General features: G+C 40.2%; 1 protein-coding gene and 1 long non-coding RNA gene across 3 annotated transcripts in view; one reads left to right on the forward strand and one right to left on the reverse strand.

The window, feature by feature from the left end:
- The window catches only part of LOC137384897 (uncharacterized), a 32,897-nt gene extending 19,855 nt beyond the window's left edge, over nt 1–13,042 (forward strand). For both annotated transcript variants that reach the window (XR_010977699.1, XR_010977698.1), the window contains exon 3: nt 12,052–13,042. This is a non-coding gene — a long non-coding RNA (uncharacterized lncRNA). The remainder of the gene's footprint in view (nt 1–12,051) is intronic.
- Nucleotides 9,639–20,012, reverse strand: part of bend7 (BEN domain containing 7) — a 63,642-nt gene continuing 53,268 nt past the window's right edge. The window contains exons 7-9 of the mRNA XM_068059559.1: nt 17,796–17,915; nt 16,686–16,742; nt 9,639–11,096 (exon numbers count right to left, since the gene is read on the reverse strand). Of these exons, the coding sequence (XP_067915660.1) occupies nt 11,023–11,096; nt 16,686–16,742; nt 17,796–17,915 (251 nt within the window). The 3' untranslated portion in view covers nt 9,639–11,022. The remainder of the gene's footprint in view (nt 11,097–16,685; nt 16,743–17,795; nt 17,916–20,012) is intronic.

The following is a 20,012-nucleotide window of genomic DNA, read 5'->3' on the forward strand; positions in this document are numbered from 1 at the left end:
AATATTGCGTCCTCACTGTCCACTGGAGTAGTACCGGATGATTGGAGGGTGGCAAATGTTGTTCCCTTGTTCAAGAAAGGGAATAGGGATAACCCTGGGAATTATAGACCAGTCAGTCTTACGTCGGTAGTGGGCAAATTATTGGAGAGGATTCTGAGAGACAGGATTTATGATTATTTGGAAAAGCATGGTTTGATTAGAGACAACCAGCATGGCTTTGTAAGGGGCAGGTCATGCCTCACAAGCCTTATTGAATTCTTTGAAGATGTGACAAAACACATTGATGAAGGAAGAGCAGTGGATGTGGTGTATATGGATTTTAGCAAGGCGTTTGATAAGGTTCCCCATGGTAGGCTCATTCAGAAAGTGAGGAGGCATGGGATACAGGGGAGGTTGGCTGTCTGGATACAAAATTGGCTGGCCCATAGAAGTCAGAGGGTGGTAGTAGATGGAAAGTATTCAGCATGGAGCTCGGTGACCAGTGGTGTTCCGCAGGGATCTGTTCTGGGACCTCTGCTCTTTGTGATTTTTATAAATGACTTGGATGAGGAAGTGGAAGGCTGGGTTAGCAAGTTTGCCGATGACACGAAGGTTGCTGGAGTTGTGGATAGTGTGGAAGGCTGTTGTAGGTTGCAACGGGACGTTGACAGGATGCAGAGCTGGGCTGAGAAGTGGCAGATGGAGTTCAACCTGGAAAAGTGTGAAGTGATTCATTTTGGAAGGTCGAATTTGAATGCAGAATACAGGCTTAAAGACAGGATTCTTGGTAGTGTGGAGGAACAGAGGGATTTTGGGGTCCATGTCCATAGATCGCTCAAAGTTTACCAAGTTGATAGAATTGTTAAGAAGGCGTATGGTGTGTTGGCTTTCATTAACAGGGGGATTGAGTTTAAGAGCCGCGAGGTTATGCTGCAGCTCTATAAGGCCCTGGTTCGACTACACTTTGGAATATTGTGTTCAGTTTTGGTCGCCTCATTATAGGAAGGATGTGGAAGCTTTAGAGAAGGTGCAGAGGAGATTTACCAGGATACTGCCTGGACTGGAGGGCATGTCTTACGAAGAAAGATTGAGGGAGCTAGGGCTTTTCTCATTGGAGCGAAGAAGGATGAGAGGTGACTTGATAGAGGTGTACAAGATGATGAGAGGCATAGATAGAGTGAATAGCCAGAGACTTTTTCCCAGGGTGGAAAGGGCCATCACCAGGGGGCATAATTTTAAGGTGATTGGAGGAAGGTTTCGGGGAGATGTCAGAGGTAGGTTCTTTACACAGAGAGTGGTGGGTGCGTGGAATGCGCTGCCAGCAGTGGTAGTAGAAGCAGATACATTAGGGACATTTAAGCGACTCTTGGATAGGTACATGGATGATAGTAGAATGAAGGGTAGGTAGTTAGTTTGATCTAAGAGTAGGTTAAAGGTTCGGCACAACATCGTGGGCCGAAGGGCCTGTACTGTGCTGTACTGTTCTATGTTCTAAAATAGTCAAAAATTAATTCACGTACTTGCACTAAATTTTTAAGGTTTGTTATTGACAGGATGAACTTTTTTGATACAAAAGCAAAAAACTGCAATGCTGGAAATCTTAAATAAAGACCTGAAGCATTAACTCTGCTTCTCTCACCACAGATGCAGTCTGACCTGCTGAGTATTTCCAGCATTTTCTGCTGTTTGAGTTTATTTCATTGTTAACATTAGCCTGACCACAAAGGAATTAAGCTGAGGCTTTAAACAAGAAATTGATTGAAGATAATTAACGGTGGCTGAAGAATGGCCTTTAAGAGGGTACAGAAAGTAGCATTTTGAATCAAAAGCTTAAATTTTGAGGAAGGATAAAGGAAGTTGACATGTTCCTATGGAGAAGGGGAAGTTTTGGAGTGACCAAATTGAAGTTTTCAAGTTTATGAAGAGCACTGACAAAGCTGATCCTGGCAAAATCTTCACTCTGTCAAAGGATTCAAATGCTCGAAAAGACAATAATTAGGATGTTAGGAGTAGGAAGGGAAGTTAGGCAGAACTTTTTCACTAAAAGGTAATACACGTATGAGATAAAGTAACGGGATACCTTTTGAAATGGACAACATTAATGGTTTCAGTTGGTAATTCAGTGTGTTCTTGGAGAGAAGATTGAAGTGTATTGTGAGAACACCAATAGGTAAAACCCATCTTTGGAGAGAGACCAATAGCAAGGCATTGGATTTCCTAAACAACAACACCATTACTGCAAGTAAACTCTCAAGGACAGGCTGGTTGGTCTTAATGGTCTTTTCCCATTTTTAAGCATTATGATACGTTTAGAATTGAGATTCACTGATTATTCATAGGTAAGCTTGCTGCAGGATAAATATTTTTCTTTTTGAAGTTGGATTTGATCTAATTATGATCAAGATAATGGCAGCCATGGAGGCGTTGACAGTTTTAACAACTTTTCAGAAGGTTCTTTTAGAAGTTGGTGCTAGTTTAACTTTTTGTACTTGTAAAAACATGAACGTGGAACAGCTTATCATTGGGGAGGCAGTGGCATAGTGGTAATGTCACTGGACTAATAATCCAGAGCCCAGGTTAATGCTCTGGGAACATGGGTTCAAGTCCCACCATGACAGATGGTGAAATTTGAATTCAATTAATAAATCTGGAATTTAAAAAAAGCTAGTCTAATGATGACCATGAAACTGTTGTCGATTGTTGCAAAAACCCATCGGGTTCACTAATGTCCTTTGGGAAAGGAAATCTGCTGTCCTTACCTGGTCTGGCCTACATGTGACTCCAGACCCTCAGCAATGTGGTTGACTCTTAACTGCCCTCTGAAGTAAATAAAATAAAAATCACTAAAAGTATCTATTGTAAGACAAATGTTACTCCTTAGGGGCTTTAGAACTATGGGGTGCAGAGGGAAAATATAGAGCAGGATGGAGATGGAACCAACTGATAAAATTGCGGAACATCAAAATGACTCCAGCTGCTTATCCAAGTGATCAGTGGAGCACTGGTTGCTAACTTTCAAAGGAGAGCAGCAAAAATTAAATACAGTAAAGAGAAATATGTTCACAATGGGTGAGCATCTAAAAGATAGCTAAGGAAAAAGAGTTGGGCCAATTAGTGACTACTCTCTTTAAGCTGTTGTCAATGAATGAAATAAGAACCTGGACACATCTTGACAAATCAAAAAGCACTGTCAATTTTAGCTTACCAAAATCAATATTAACAAGACAGTAATGGCCTCAAAATGAGGTTGTAGCCTTCATGCCCTGTTAATGCTGACAATTGCCCAGTTGCCACTTTCATGGGGGTTTACCATTAAACGTCAGAAATGCCTGTCTGCTTCAGTCTCCTTTTAATATCTAAATCGAGACACCATTAGGACCTGAAAAGCTAAGTCTGGGCTTCTCAAAAAATAATCTGGATTATTGCTGAGTTGGGCTCTCCACACTGCAGTCAGTAACTGACAAACTTTGCAAAGATGGTATCAAACAGGGATTAGGCCACATATTTGCAAATGGCAGTCGGCACACCTTTGGCATGGAAAGATTATTTGCACACCCTCTGCCATATTGGATGCTTAGTCACCTGTTTTACGTAAATTGAATGTGAAACGAGTGCGGCAGCATCAAATTTATAGCCCAGTGAGTCACATCTAAAGTATACAAGAACAAGTGCTTGCATAAGTAAACTAGGAAGGGCCAGAATTTGCTGTCAAAATAACAGTGAGGCTAATGGCAGAAATGGTACAACAATTTCAGGTGGTGGGCAGGTGCACAGTTCAATGCAGATATCCAAGAGTTGCTATCCCTGTTGCACCACTCCGCCATCAGGGTCGCAAAAATAGCATCTCTCTGTCTGTCTCACCATTCAAATGCATTGAATAGTGTGAGATTGCTGTACTTGTATAGTAGATACAAAGTAAACTCATCACATAAAATTAAGTCCTATAATTTCAACACAAATCCCCTTTTAATAATGTGATAACTGTTAATTACTGTCAATAAACCTCTCCAGCACTGACAAATAACTATTACCAGTGTGGAGTCCCATTCCTTCATGTTTTAATTGATGGTGGAGATTTTAAAAATATAATTTAAAACTTTTTCTTACTTTTCCCTTCAGTCTTTTTTTAAATCTCTCTCAATCCAATATTTCTTTCCCTCTCTTTATTTCGCTTACTGTACCTGAACTGACATTGAATTCACTGACTCTAATTTACACTTCTTCGTCTGTTCTTATTTCATAATCCTGATTGACTGAGAGCCACAGTTGCTTACCCTGTTCTCACTCCGGTCGCAGATGCCTGGTTTCCCTCGCTACGCTGTTATCAGTTCGCACTTTCAGCAACTTGCTGTGCAAAAAATTTAAAAGCCAAAATTTATTTATTTATTTAGAGACACAGCACTGAAACAGGCCCTTCGGCCCACCGAGTCTGTGCCGACCATCAACCTCCCATTTATACCAATCCTACACTAATCCCATATTCCTACCACATCCCAACCATTTACGGGCAAGTCTAATGGCAGACTATGTTAGATCTTAGAAAATCATAGGAGGTTTAAGGCACAGAAAGGGGCCACTTGGCTCATTGTGTCTGTGCCAGCTGAAAAATGATCCACCCATTCTAATCCCACCTTCCAGCATTTGATCCGCAGCCCTGCAGATTACGGCACTTGAGGTGCGCATCCAGACTCCTTTTGAATGAGTTGAGGGTCTCTGCCTCAACCACCCTTTCAGGCAGTGAGTTCCAGACTGCCACCACCCTCTGGGTGAAAAGGCTTTTCCTCATCTCCCCTCTAACTTTTCTACCATTTTGTACATTTCAATCAGATCTCCCCTCGGCCTTCTCTGTTCCAAGGAGAACAACCCAGCCTATCCAATCTTTCCTCATAGCTGCAATTTTCCAGTCCTGGCAACATCCTTATAAATCTCCTCTGTACCCTCTCTAGTCCAATTATATCCTTTCTGTGATGAGGTGACCAGAACTGCACACAATACTCAAGTTGTGACCTAACCAATAAGTGATACAGTTCCAGCATAACCTCCCTGCTCTTGTATTCTATACCTCAGCTAATAAAGGAAAGGATTCCATATGCCTTCTTAACCACCTTAATCGACCCGTCTTGCTACCTTCAGGGATCTGTGGACATTCACTCTAAGGTCCCTCACTTCCTCTTCACTTTTCAGTATTTTCCCATTAATCGTGTATTGCTTTGCCATGTTTGACCTCCCCAAATGCATCACCTCACACTTCTCCAGGTTGAATTCCATTTGCCACTTTTCTGCCCACCTGACCAGACCATCACTATCTTCCTACAGCTATCCTCCTCGCTATCTACCACATGGCCAATCTTTATGTCGTCCGCAAACTTCTTGCTCATGCCCCCTACATTTACATCCAAATCATTAATATATACCACAAAAAGCAGGGGACCCAGTACTGAGCCCTGCGGAACGCCACTGGAAACAGCCCTCCAGTTGCAAAAACACCCGTCAACAATTACCCTTTGTTTCCTGTCACTGAGCCAATTTTGTATCCACCTTGCTGCATTCCCCTGGATCCCATGGGATTTTATTTTTTTAGCCAGCCAGTCTGCCATGTGGGACCTTGTCAAAAGCCTTGCTAAAATCCATGTAGACTACATCAACTGCACTACCCTCTTCTATCTTCCTTGTTACTTCTTCAAAAGAATGCGATCAAGTTGGTCAAACAAGATCGTCCCTCGACAAATAACAGTTTATCCTGTCTCTCAGAATAGATTCCAATAATTTGCCCACTACTGAGGTTAGACTGACCGACCTGTAATTACTCAGTCTATCCCTTGCTCCTTTTTTAAACAGAGGTACAACGTTAGCAGTTCTCCAATCCTCCGGCACCACATCTGTATCCAGTGAGGACAGGAAAATGATGGTCTGACCTTCTGCTATTTCCTCTCTTGCTTCTTTTAACAGCCTGGGGTACATTTCATCTGGCCCTGGTGATTTCTCAACTTTCAAAGATGCTAGTCCCATTAATATTTCCTCTCTCCCTATGTTTATCACATTCAACACTTGACACTCTTCCTCCTTAACTACAATATCTGCCTTGTCCCCCTCTTCTGTGAAGACAGACACAAAGTATTCATTAAGAACCATACCAAAATCTTTTGCCCCTATACACAGGTTACCTTTTTGGTCTTTTATGGGCCCTACTCTTTCCTTAATTATTCTCTTACTCTTAATGTATTGATAAAACATCTTTGGGTTCACCTTGATTTTGCTTTCCAATATTCTTTCATGCCCTCTCTTAACTTTCCTAATTTCCTTTTTGATTTCACTCCTCCATTTTCTATACTCCTCTCAGCTTTCTGGACATCCATGGGGCTCTAGATTTGGCTGTCCTACCCTTTTTCTTTGTGGGAACATGTTTACTCTGAACCCCTTGAATGTCCCCTTTGGTTGATTGTCACAGCTCTAACACTGATTTACCTTCTAGCTGTTTCCAGTCCACTTTCGCCAAATCACTCCTCAGCTTAGTAAAATTGGCTTTGCCCTAATTAAGAACTCTAACTCCTGTTCTATCATTGTCCTTTTCCATAATTATGTTAAAACTGAATGAATTATGATCACTACCACTAAAATGCTCTCCCACTGCCACTCCTTCCACCTGCCCATCTTCATTTCCTAAAACTAAGTCTAAAACTGCACCGTCTCTTGTTGGACTTGCTACATACTGGTCAAAAAAGTTCCCCTGAATGCATCTCAAGAATTCTGCTCCCTCAATTCCTTTCACATTAAAACTATCCCAGTTAATATTGGGGTAGTTAAAATCCCTTACTATTACTGCCCTATTGTTCTTGCACTTCTCAGAGATTTACCTACATATCTGATCTTCTATCTCCCTCTGACTGTTTGGGGGTCTTTTTTGTTCCTTAGCTCAATCCAAATGGCCTCATTTGGTGAACCTTCCAATATATCCCTTCTCACAGCTGTAATTGTTTCTTTGACTAAAATTGCCACTCCCTCTCTTTTATTATCCCCCTCCCTATCACGTCTGAAAACCCTGCAACCAGGAACGTTGAGCTGCCATTCCTGTCCCTCCTTAGCCATGTTTCTCCGATAGCTATATTATGCTGCCACGGTTCTATCTGTGCCCTCCGCTCATCTGCTTTATTTGCTATACTTGCATTGAAATAGATACCCTTGAGCACTGCCAAACTTATTTTCTACTCTTTGTTTCCTCGGTCTTCCAGACTCATCCATTAATTTTCTGCCTTCCATTTTCATTTCTGATTTTGTCCCAACTGAGTCTACCCTCAGGTCCCCATACCCCTGCCAAACTAGTTTAAACGGCAGCACAGTGGCACAGTGGTTAGCACCGCAGCCTCACAGCTCCAGCGACCTGCGTTCAATTCTGGGTACTGCCTGTGTGGAGTTTGCAAGTTCTCCCTGTGACTGTGTGGGTTTTTGCCGGGTGCTCCGGTTCCCTCCCACAGCCAAAGACTTGCAGGTTGGCCATTATAAATTGCCCCTAGTATAGGCAGGTGGTAGGGGAGTATAGGGACAGGTGGGGATGTGGTAGGAATATGGGATTAGTGTAGGATTAGTATAAATGGGTGGTTGGTGGTTGGCACAGACTCGGTGGGCCGAAGGGCCTGTTTCAGTGCTGTATTAATAAATAAATAAAACAGCACTAGCAAAATGTCCCGCAAGGAACTTAGTCCCGGTTCTGTTCAGGTGCAGCCTGTACAGGCCCCATCTCCTCCAGAGCTGGTCCCAATGTCCCAAGATTCTAAAGCTCTCCTCCTGCACCAACTTTCCAGCCGTGCATTCATCTGTCTTATCCTTCTATTTTTGTTCTCACTTGCGCGTGGCACTGGGAGTAATCCTGAGATTACTACTTTTGAGGTCCTGCTTGCTAATTTCTTACCTGACTCCCTCGTGTCACTGGTGCAGTGTCAGAGGTGTTGTCTTTTGGATGAGATGTGAAATGGAGGCCCCATCTACTGTCTCAAGTGGATGTAAAAGATCCCATGGTATGATTTCAAAGAAGAGCAGGGCAAGTTATCCCTGGTATGTTGGCCTATATTTATCCCTTAATCACCATGAATTTTTTTTTTAAATCACGAACAGTTTATATGGTTATTATCACATTGCTGTTTGTGGGAGCTTTCTGTGCACAAATTGGCAGCCACATTTCCCGCATTACAACAATGACTACACTTCATTGGCTGTAAAACACCTTGGGATGTCAGGTGGATGTGAAAGGTGCTACATAAATGCAAAACTTTTTTTCGTTTGCGATAGACTGAACTTGGGGGTTTTCTCCATCTGTGTTGTGCAGCATGACAGCAGAGTATTTGACTACTGAGTCATTTGGGTGCGCTACATTTTATTTTTAAATTGGCTTAGTTTTATTATCTTCCACTAACTGACCACCTATTCCCCCAAACAGCAGATTTCACATCCTGTAAGATGACATGATCTGGAGTTATGTCGGGGTGAAAGAAGCTTAAAAGGTCGGCCTTTGCTTCACCTTTGGCCCTGATCCAATCGGCTCCTCCATCTGTCTTTGGGTCTGAATTCAGAATGCTCCCTCAGCTCTGCAATGTTCCAGTGAGACATTTTTATAAAAATGAAAAATTTTAGTTTTGAAAGAAGTAAATCAGCTGTTTACTTTTCAGTGGATTTCTGAGAGAAAGTAAGGAGGACTTGGATAGGTTAATAGAATGAGCAGAAAGGTGTCAGATGCAATACAGCCAACTGTGAGATAATACATTTTGGGAACACAAACAAAATGGGAGTATACACTCTATAGAAAGATGCTGAATGGTATGGATGAACCACGAGACTGGAGGTTGAAATACACAATTTATAAAGTGTGAATGCAGGTCGCTAAAGCCATAAACCATGCTTTTCTACAGTGTGGTTTAAGCAGACGTCATTTTAAAGAAAATTGAGTATATTTCTTAGCAGAGAAAGATACAGCATTATGGCAGGAAGGCAATGGGATTAGCTTGCGATTGCTCTAGCAAAGAGCTAACACAGATGAAAAGGGGCAAATGGTCTCTCTGTGCTGTAAACTTCTAGAGTTCCAGGTGAGATGGGAGAACAAAAATGGTATCAGTCTTCACTTTCAGAAATGTATGTCCTATTATTAATCATAGATAGCACTGACAGTAGTCACAAGAGGCAAGCGTTCCCAGGCAATTCCATTTTGGTGTCAAGTAAAGTAGTGGGAAGAGATATAGTGTGTGGAAAGGGAGGGAAAGGTAAAGTGTGCAGAATTAAAAAGATCTAAGCTTTTTAAAACTTTAAAGGCCATCTTTAAAGTTATTTCCTAAGAATGGACCAGGACCAAATGCAACTGGTTTTCTGCGTTCCAGTGATTACAGTGTCCTTCCCAAAGGTCATGAGCCAATATGGTCAAAGCTACTACAAAATTGTAGCATCATGTACAGAGATGATTATTTTTACTGGTGTTACCTTTTGTACAGGCAACTGTGCTTATACTATTAAATCACAGGAAGACATTCTACTACCTGCTATTTAAATAGTGGCATTAAAATGAATTAACATTTCTGTTAACGTGCAGGCAAAGCAATATTATGCAAATGTATTATGGTAAATAGTAATTTCTAGGCTTTAGCAGTTCATCAATAAAGTGACACAAGAAATAGCTATTAAGTTATATTCATCTTTATAATAAAAATTGCTACAAGTATTACATATTAAAACTATAACTGACAATATTACAATAATTTTTGCTCCAGTTTTCAACCGATTTCACAATTTCTAATAAAAATCCAAATTATTTACATTCCTCAATGATCTTATAAAATGATTTTTTTTAAAAAGATCGAAATTGAAAGAATTCAGTTTTAAAATCTAATGACAATTAATAAATGAGCCTCTGAAAAACAAATTACCATTATAAATTATTTTCAAACAGTTATTATAATTAATACACATTTTTTCCCTCAACTATTAGTCAGTAAAATCAATCGGTCAAGCAAGCACTTTCTTTTAAACTGCTTTTTAATCACACTCAATGTCTGAGCATCTGAACATGGTTGGTGCTGAACAGCATCTTCAGAGAAATGTGCCCATTTTGTTTTCAGTGCTGCTGATAGCTAAGAGGAGCTGGATTAAATACTAATCTGGGTCAGTAGTAATTGCATAATACTGGTTCTGCTATTTAAAATTCACAGTTATCACAGATTCCTCACTTAAAATCTACTGAACAATTCACAAACATGACAAGTAAAAGAAATTGAAACTATGCTGGAAGAGGCATCGTTCTTAATTATTATGCTATTACAATTGCTAGTGAAGGTATACGTGTATAAACTTGTCTAGTGTGGCTTTTTAAAAAATATATATGCATTCTTGAGATGTGAGAGTCACTGTCAAGGCCAGTATTTACTATCCATCTCAAGTTACGTTCGAGAAGGTGGGCCTTCCACTTGAACCGCTGCAGTTGGCACTGTGCAGGTTTAATCCACAGTGCTGCAAGGTAGGGACTTCCAGGAATTGACCCTGTGACAATAAACGGTGATATAGGTCAAAGGAAAAGAAAAATCAGGTTGAGTGCAAAACAGGCTGCCAATTTGCTCTTGCCCATTTCACATTGACCGTTCTAGATGAATTTGTACTCTTTAGGGAAACCACTGAATATGGAACTCAATTTGAATTATATGCAAGAAGAAAAGTTGCTTTGGCACATTCTGTACAATTCTTCAATTAAAAAAATTGTTTGGTGTTACCTGTTGAATTATCAGGAATTCTGTGCCCGTTTTGTAATGTCCAGTAGCAACTTCTTTACAGTGTTCTTGACAGCAGCACAAAATGGTTATTTCAAACAAAATAAATACAGATTTATCAGAAAAATATTATAGTTAACTTTGAATGTTAAATGAATGAAAGATTCATAAAGGAACATCACAACTGATTTTGTAGATGCCTTGGGAGGCATTGAGAGAGAGAAAATGAATATGAATGAGTAAAGGACTGCCTTTGATCCAACTACAAGGATCGCGTTCCATTAGAAAAACAGCTGTCCAAACATCACATCTGAACTGTACGGACCGATTCTGAAGCATCCCATATGTCACTTGAGCTGGCTGCGTTAGTGCTCCCTCCTAAAACAAAACACACATTTCAGTGTTAGAAAAAAAAATCAGCTAATTGAGTCAAACAACCCAAACAACACAAAATTTCTAAAATATTTTCTGACGAAGAAAGGCCATGAATTTCCATTATTTTCAAGAGCTGGTCAACTGGGAGACAGTTAAAAGGAGAAAGCATCTCAAAGAGCAAGTACTATACAGGATACTGCACTTAATTATGAATGAATACATAGAGATATGATACTTCATGAAGTAGTTTTATATGCAAATAAATTCAGCTAGTGTTTTCCTCCCTGTTAAATGCCATACATACAGATGTCCAGGCTGAGAACTAGAGGACACCGATATAATGTGAATGACAAAAGTACCAATGGCAACATGAGGAAAAAGTTTTTTTTATGCAGCAAGTGGTTACGATCTGGAATGCACTGCCTGATGAGTGTGGTGGCGGCAGATTCAATTGTGACTTTCAAAAGGGAATTGGATAATTATCGGACGAGAAAAAATTTCAAGGGCGACGGGGAAAAGGGTGGCAGAGCGGGACTAGCCGAGTTGCTCTTGTAGAGAGCCGACGCAGACACGACGGGCTGAATGGCCTCCTTCTTTGCTTAACCATTCTGGGATTCTTTGAGAACAATTCCAAGTGCTTTATCATAAGGAATTTTGTCTGCTGTCCTCTTCATTTCTCTCACATCCTGAACCTCCCTACCTTGAATCACAGTTCCAGCAACCCATACCTGGCGAGCTGTGAACAAAAGCTTCAGAGACACATGATGCCAAAGGTCTTTTGACATGGAAGTTGTAACCAGCAGTGCCTGTCTGTCCTAATTGATGGTCTAATATGTTCTTTCTTGTGTCATCCATAAGATGTGGTAGATCAGTTTAACTGATTTAAAAACCACTTTTAAGCATTGAAATATTGTTAACTACAAAATATTTTGGAGAATTCACTAATTTTCTGTTGCAGGTTTCTACCAATCTGCAGTACAATTCCGTTAACTGTTAAAGCAGTGTACCAGAGAAGGTTAACATATGGAGAAGTACAGATCGGGAAATTTCCTAGTCCAGAAAATGTGTTTCACTGAAGGAAAAAAAATCAATGCCTTGGAGAAGGAAACGCCTCTTGAATAACTGCTGTATCTATATGGTTTTAACAAATGCTGTAACTTATGCACAACTAGTTAAGAATGGAAAAGGTGATTTTGAGTGTTTCTTGTAGACTATTGGGAACAGCTCTTCCTTTAATAGTCACAGTTACTTCTTTACGGGCACAAAGGAATGAACCAGCATTTACAAAGCATCTTATCATGTCCTCACGTTATTCCAAAGCACTTTATAACCAACTGATTTTTCTTAAAATGCAGCCACTGTTATGTAACGTATATGACAGCCAATTTGGACACAGCAAGGTCCCAGAAACAAAAGAATGATTAGAGAACTTGTTTCGATGATGTTAGTTGAGGGAGGAATGTTGATCAGGAGAACTTTCTATTCTTGTTTGAATATCGCTAAGGAATTCTATCCATCCACATCAGCTTAAAGTCTCATGTAACAATACAGCACTCCCACAGAACTGACTGAGCTGTTCACTTAGAATAATTGCTGAGGCCTACATGGAGATTGAACCCAAATCCTTCCAATGCAGGGGTTAGAACAGTATCAACTGAGTCAAGATGACACTTCAGTGAAAGGGCATGAATGGTGGAATCGTCAAACAAATACCGAACACAAATATCGCCACCTGCAAAAATAAAACTCATTCTGCAAATCAAACTGATTACTGACATTTATATTAATCATTGGCAATCTACTTTAAATCTCTTCTCGATATTTCCAAGCTCCTTAGCTGTACATTCATTATCAGAAGAGTAATTTTGTGTAGTAGCACACTTTCTATGGTTGCTTGATCAGTTCCCATCTTCCAGTATTGCACTAAAATAAAAGCAAAATACTGCAAATGCTGGAAATCTGAAATAAAAACAAGAAATGCTGAAAATATTCAGCAGGTCTGGCAGGTCTCTCCACAGATACTGCCAGACCTCCTGAGTACTTCCAGCATTTCTTGTTTTTATTCCAGTATTGCAATCATCTGCCTCACCTGGAGGAATCTGGGCCCAATCAGGTGAAGGATCTCTTCCCTAATTCTTCAAGTACAACTTATATCGCGCCTTTAACGTAATAAAATGTCCTAAGGTGCTAAGGAGTTATGAAGCAAAATAGGAGACCAAGCCACATGAGGCAATATTGGGGCAGATGAGCAAAAGTTTGGTTAAAAGGAGGTAGGTTTTAAGGAGTGTCTTAAAGGAAGAAAGAGAGGTAGAGAGGTTTAAGGAGGGAATTCCAGAGCTTAGGGCCCAGACAGCTGAAGGCACGGCCGCCAATGGTGGAACCATTAAAATAGGGGATGCTCAAGAGGCCAGTTGCAGATATCTCGGAGGGTTGTGAGGCTGGAGGAGATTACAGAGATACGGAGGGGCGAGGCCATGGAGGGATTTGAAAACAAGAATTAAAATTTTATAATCAAGACTTTGCTTAACCGGGAGCCAATGTAGGACAGCGAGTAGAGGGTGACAGGGGAACAGGACTTGGTGCAAGTAAGGACACAGGCAGCAGAGTTTTGGATGACCTCAAGTTTATGGAGGGTAGAATGTGGGAGACCAACATTGGAGTAGTCAAGTCTAGAGGTAACAAAGGCATGAATCAAAAAGATTGATGGGACATTTAACTTTTGTTATTTTAAATATTAAATATAGTATTGTGAAGCCTTGTGATCCTTCTGCATCTTTTGGTTTTAAGTAGTGTTACGACCAAGGTTGGAGGATTGAACTGTCTTTCTCTAGTTCCCCTACTCCACTGGTCACAACATATACTTAAATGTTTTATCCAGTTACCAATATGGCCAATTATATACTTAATCTATATTAATTTCCAGAATAAAAATCTGCCAACCAGGTTTCTTTAATAAACAAAATTATTGATTTATTATAAAACAAGACTTATTGAATAAAGATGTAAAGCTTATTAACACACAGTTTGAAATGTGGAAGTATAAATATCCACAATTCTAAAATAACCTAACACACACCGGTTAAAGAAAAAAAAAGAAAAATGATAAAACTGGCTCTGTGGAGATCAACTTTAAAAAAAAAATACTTTGGCCAAGTTATTGTCAATTCTTGAAGAAAAAGGATAAGATATGGAATGTTCCAGATGGCCTTTGATCTGGCGTCCAGGTGCACGTAGACAGCTGTCACTGGGATCTTTCTGGAGCAGTTCTATTCAGGAGACACGAGGAGTAGTCTTGCAGGCTTTTTGGGAGAATTACTGCATCAGTGGTTTCAGCTATCACACTGGATTCTCAGAAGATTTTTCAAAATGAGTTGGGTGGCTTCTCTTAGCAGCCTATACACCAACTGAGCATTCAAACAGTCCAAGCCAAATCAGAAAACCAAAACTCCTGACAACCATAAACCTAGACATGTGACTTGTCTGTAAACAACTCTATTGGCCAGCAAGGCTCCTTTGTTTATTTAGCACTTCATTGTCTCATCCAGTAAGTGTGTTTTTTTAAAAAATTCAATGTGTTCTTCCAGTAACCCTTTTAAACAAAAGCAAATCCAGGCATCTCCTCAATCTTTCAAATGAACCAGTTTTCACAATCTTTTAAACACAGGTCCTCAAAAAATATTAATAATGGAAGCACCTTCATGACAGCAGGAGCTATCAGAAAAGTTAATCTTAAGACTATACTCCTTGCAGGACATGACAACACATATTACAAGTGAACAGACTCAAGTTTTGAGCCTCGATCCCCTCTGAGGAGGCCACCTTGCATGTCCTCACCTAAGAAGGAAGTCAGGGAAGGTGAAGACTGTGTCCACACTTGGGCTCGAGGCTGGAATGCTCTAATTATGTCCTGGTCTGTGTTCTCACTCACAGGCGTATACACGATCAAAGAAATATCACACACTGCAATTTGCAAAGCAAGTTCTAACTCAAGGTGTCTCCTGGAGTCAGCATTCCAATGCATGTTAGGGGTGTTTTGAATGCAATCCCTGTGCATTGCAAAAAGTATATTTTAATGGCTGCACCTTTAAAAAGTTCCCTTCTTGACAGGCAATAACTGACCATGGGTTCTCAATGTGTGCATGAAAACAAGAAACTTGTATTTTACTTCCTCCAAAGCAACCCAACAATTCATTACTCTGTTACACTTGTAAACAACCTGACCACAGACCCATTCTAGTTTTGTCTGCAGAGGATTGTTCATCAAGCAATTGGATTGCATCCCCAACACCAGGGTTTCAACATGTACTCTATGGTAATATTACAGTACAGTTCAGAAGGAGTTTTGCATCGATGGAGCTTCAGACGAAATGTTAAAACCAGGGTCCCGTCTCCCTGTTCTGCTGGTTCATTCGGATATTAAAGATTTCCATGGCACTATTTGGAGAAAAGCAGGGAGCTCGTATGAGCATAAATACCAGCATAGACCAGTTGGGCCGAATGGCCTGTTTCTGCGCTACAGACTCTCCATAACTCTCCTGACCAAACATTCCTCCCTTAACCAACACCATCAAAAAGAAATTAACCACTGATTCATCACGTTATGTTTTGTAGGACATTGTTGTGTTTGCATATATGACAGGCATCGTACTCCAAAGGTAATTCATTGTGTAATGTGGTTTGAAACATTTCAGCGGGATAAATGCAAATATTATTGCAACAGTACATTTTAATCTGCATTTCTCCTTTTAATTTTACGTACTGGCTGAATTCTGATGAAACTGCATTTCTCATTATCTTTATACCGAGCCAGAGAGAAATAAACCTTGTTAATGTGTCTGTTTATTTTCTTTTTCCAGTGTTTCTCCCCGCTACAGTAGAGCACTGACTTTTTCTAAGATACAGTTTTACCAGTGCTCCAGTAGTCATTCTTTATATGCAACAGCCTCAACTGAATGTTGGAAGCTATCTTCCTGAGCCCAATTCTCCCTTCACATCAGATGCACACACTTGTATTTTGTAGTAGGGGCTTAATGTATAGTGATTAGGAGCAGGAGCCATAGTGGATTTTTTCACTTCCTAGTCCAGAAATGATTGTAGCATCTCAACATCTGACTTTGTTCAAGCTGAGGATCAGTGCTGAAATCTTCTTACTGTTTCTGCTAAAGCACATTTTATTTTGTATCAAACTGAGCTATGCATTTCCCACAAAAGGAACTTTTTAAAAAAATCAGGACTGGATAGAGGTGAGAAGCAGTATGGCTCATTGCCAACTATTAGGAATACTGGCCTGAGCATCCAATAGGTCTCAGTAACCATGTCTGAAAACAAAAACATGTAATTTCTACTCAGTGAGGAATATGAAATTTACGTGTGTGATTAGCACTCATGAATTAATCGGGTCCTTCTTTCGTCTGGAAATAATTCCACAATTTCTAATTGTTAGCTAAGGTTCATGTTAGATCCTTTGCATAATGCATCTTTTGTTACGAATAACATGAGGAGCCATTGGTTTGAAAAAATATAGTAATTTGTAACAGAATGACAAGTGTTTCTGAAACGTGTTCAGGTATGACAAACATGGTAAAGCATTACCTGTATTTAGAATGAAATTACTTCCAATCTTCGCACTGGATTCAAATGGTTCCAGGACTAGAAACACAACAGTACAAAATGAGTTAGATACGTACCTAATTCAGAGGTTGAAAATAATTAGACGGATCAGACTACTATGATTTTCTATGGAAATAATTTGAAGATTTAAAGTAAGGCGTGCAAAAATTTACTGTTAGCATGCAACATTCAACATTATAACCAAGCCCAGTTTTACATAAGAAATGGGAACAAGAGTAGGCCATACGGCCCTGAGATAGAGAATATTTGCAACCCTTTGTGTGAAAAACTTTCTCATCTTAGTCCTAAATGTCTGACCCCCTTACATCCTGAGACTATTCCCCCTAGTTCTAGACTTTCTAACCAGGGGAAAGAGCCTTTCAGCATCTATCATATCAAGCCCTCTCATTCTTTTAACTCCAGACAGTATAGGCTCACTCTGTCTTCAACTGACACCCACACATGTAGCCCAGACACCTGAATATTAGAAGCCTGAACCTACTGGAGCCAAGTTAGGGAGGTTCTCGGAGATCCTGTCGTGGGATCTCGCAGTACAGTGGTAGAAGCTCATTCCTTGGTTTCATACTAAAATGCTTTACCTCACATTTCTCTGCATTATATTGCACCTGTTGCCAATCTGCTAACCTAAATGTGCCCTGAAGTATTTTAGTGTTTCATGCCCCTTGTTTTTTGTCAACAGTAAATTTCAGTATCATGCTCCCCACCCCCACATCCAAATCACCCAACAAAGGTGGACTCAGCATTTTATGGAAGCACAAAGAATCAAGCCGAATAATTAAAGTTTTACTACAACTGCAGAGAAGTGAAAGGAAAATGTGATGATGTTGCCATCTATTATTCCTTCCTATTTCTCAGAATAAATCTTACTTTTCCAATGCAGAATCTTTTTTTTGTAGAATTCATGGGGACTTTGTAGTAGCCAGGTAACATTACATATATTCTGATGTATAGTATGGTATTTCACAATGTTTGAAAGTGAACACACAGTTCCATTCAAAAAGTACCAGATTTTCACCCTTTCATCAAACCCACTTCTTCAGTAATATGAGATTACAGAATACCTTTACTTACCAGAACCTCTTTTTAAGCGCTTTCTTGCTAGTTTAATTTGATCTTGGAGAATCTGTATCCAATCCTTTGGTCCAGGAAGTCTGTCAATCTGATTTAATGTGCAATATTTTTCTGTGAAAACTGAATTTTTTCCATTTTAGTTAATTGATGTCTCAAATTTATGTTAGTGAGAATACTGTTAATACTGTTGGATCTGTGCAAAAGTTAAAAATTATATCAATATGGATATAAAACAAACACACTGAAGAGACAACTTTAAAAAATATGTGGGTAAATAATGCCAATTGTTCTTAATTGTTTCATCTTCAACTTCAGTAGTTTCTTTCAATAGGGTTAAATGGATGTGAAATGAACCTTCATCTGTCAAATCTCCTCTTAGCCTTTGCTGCTCTAAGTGATGGCTTCAGTCCTACCGACTTTGCAAGAAATGATGACAACTCATCCAAGATTTATGTCAGACAGGTAGCCTGACAGCACAGAGCTGTACACGTGTGACAGAAAGTGCTGGAGAGACAGATGTGTGTGTCAGGGGCATACATTTGGAATGCTGATCCCATTTCTTGTAACTGAAGGACATGCACTCCCTCAGTACAGCACTGGGGTGTCAGACGAGGTTTTTGTGCTCAAATCCTGGAGTGAGACTTGAACCCACAACCTTCCGACTCAAGAGGCGAGAGAGCGACCCTCTGAACCATGGCTGACCTGACGAAAAAGAAATGTGTTCAGCAGAGGGTGGATTTTATCCCCCCATATTCAAGAATAGGCCCCATGTTTTGCATCACACTGCTTAGAATACTAAATACCTCAACTGAAACAGGAGTAAAAAGAATTGCATACAAACCCATTAAACATTCTTACATCAATATTCACACAGGTAGGGGAAATCTAAATAACTAATTGAAAATCATGTCATAAGTCCATCAAACTCCACAGCTGCACTTTTGTTACTAAGCATAGATTCAAAACAAAGTAGGCTCAGTGATTGTCAAATTACATACATATGGTTGTGCACAATTTCTCCAACTTGCAATTGCACAAGGAAATATACCCAATATGTGCAGTTTAAAACTATTTTTATTATCGTGAGGATAAAGACATAATTTTAGAACCATAGAAGAAGTACAGCACAGAAACAGGCCAGTCAGCCCAACATGTTCGTGCCGGCCTCAAACTATCCACTCAAGCCAATTCCACCTTCCAGCACCTGGTCCATAGCCCTGCAGGTTACAGCACCTCAGGTACATGTCCAGGTACCTTTTAAAAGAATTGAGGGTCTCTGACACCACCACCATTGCTGGCAGTGAATTCCAGACACCCACCACCCTCTCGGTGAAAACGTTTCCCATCATATCCCTTCTAATCCTTCTACCAATCAGCCTAAATCTGTGTCCCCTGGTAACTGTCCAGTCTATCTAGGCCCCTCATAATTTTGTACACCTTAATCAAGTCACCCCTCAGCCTCCTCAGTTTCAGGGAAAACAACCCTAGCTTATCCAATCTTTCCTCATAGCTGCAAACTTCAAACCCTGGCAACATTCTTGTAAATCTCCTCTATACTCTCTCCAGAGCAATTATGTCCTTTCTGTAATGTGGTGACCAGAAGTGCATGCAATACTCCAGCTGTGGCCTAACCAGCGTTTTATACAGTTCCAGCATCACATCTCTGTTTTTGTACTTGTCAAACAGACCCCCACCTGCCAAGAATGAGGCATATTAATTTTGTCATATGAGCACAGATTTTAAACTGTTTCTGGAGTGAAGAAAGGACTTGTTTAAAAAAAAAAAATCACCAGACACTTGGCTGGACTGGAAAAACATTTGCATATGAACAGACAGTGCTTGGAGAGACAAAGGACTATTCCTTGGTCCACTTAACCCAAAATGGGCTATGATCATCAGACATTGAAGGTGAGGAAGCTCACATTCCAGAATGACTGCTAAGATGGCAGAATCCACAAACAGAGGTGGTCAAACCAGCTAGTCACATGATTAACCTGCTGGACAACCAGGGTTTTTTTTTTAAATTGTGCCACAGAGCAACACAGAAGGCTGTTTGAACTGGAACCTGAAACAAGGAAGCCTCTCTCTCTCTCGCTCGCTTTCACCCAAGCCACCGGACCCACGGAACACATGTAAACGTCGAGAGAGAAAAGACTCCGACCTCGAAACAAATTGAAGCGTGCACTGGGCCCCAACAAATTGCAAGTCTGACCGGCA

The sequence above is a fragment of the Heterodontus francisci genome, chromosome 27, assembly GCF_036365525.1.
Source record: "Heterodontus francisci isolate sHetFra1 chromosome 27, sHetFra1.hap1, whole genome shotgun sequence".
Classification (NCBI taxonomy): Eukaryota; Metazoa; Chordata; class Chondrichthyes; order Heterodontiformes; family Heterodontidae; genus Heterodontus; species Heterodontus francisci.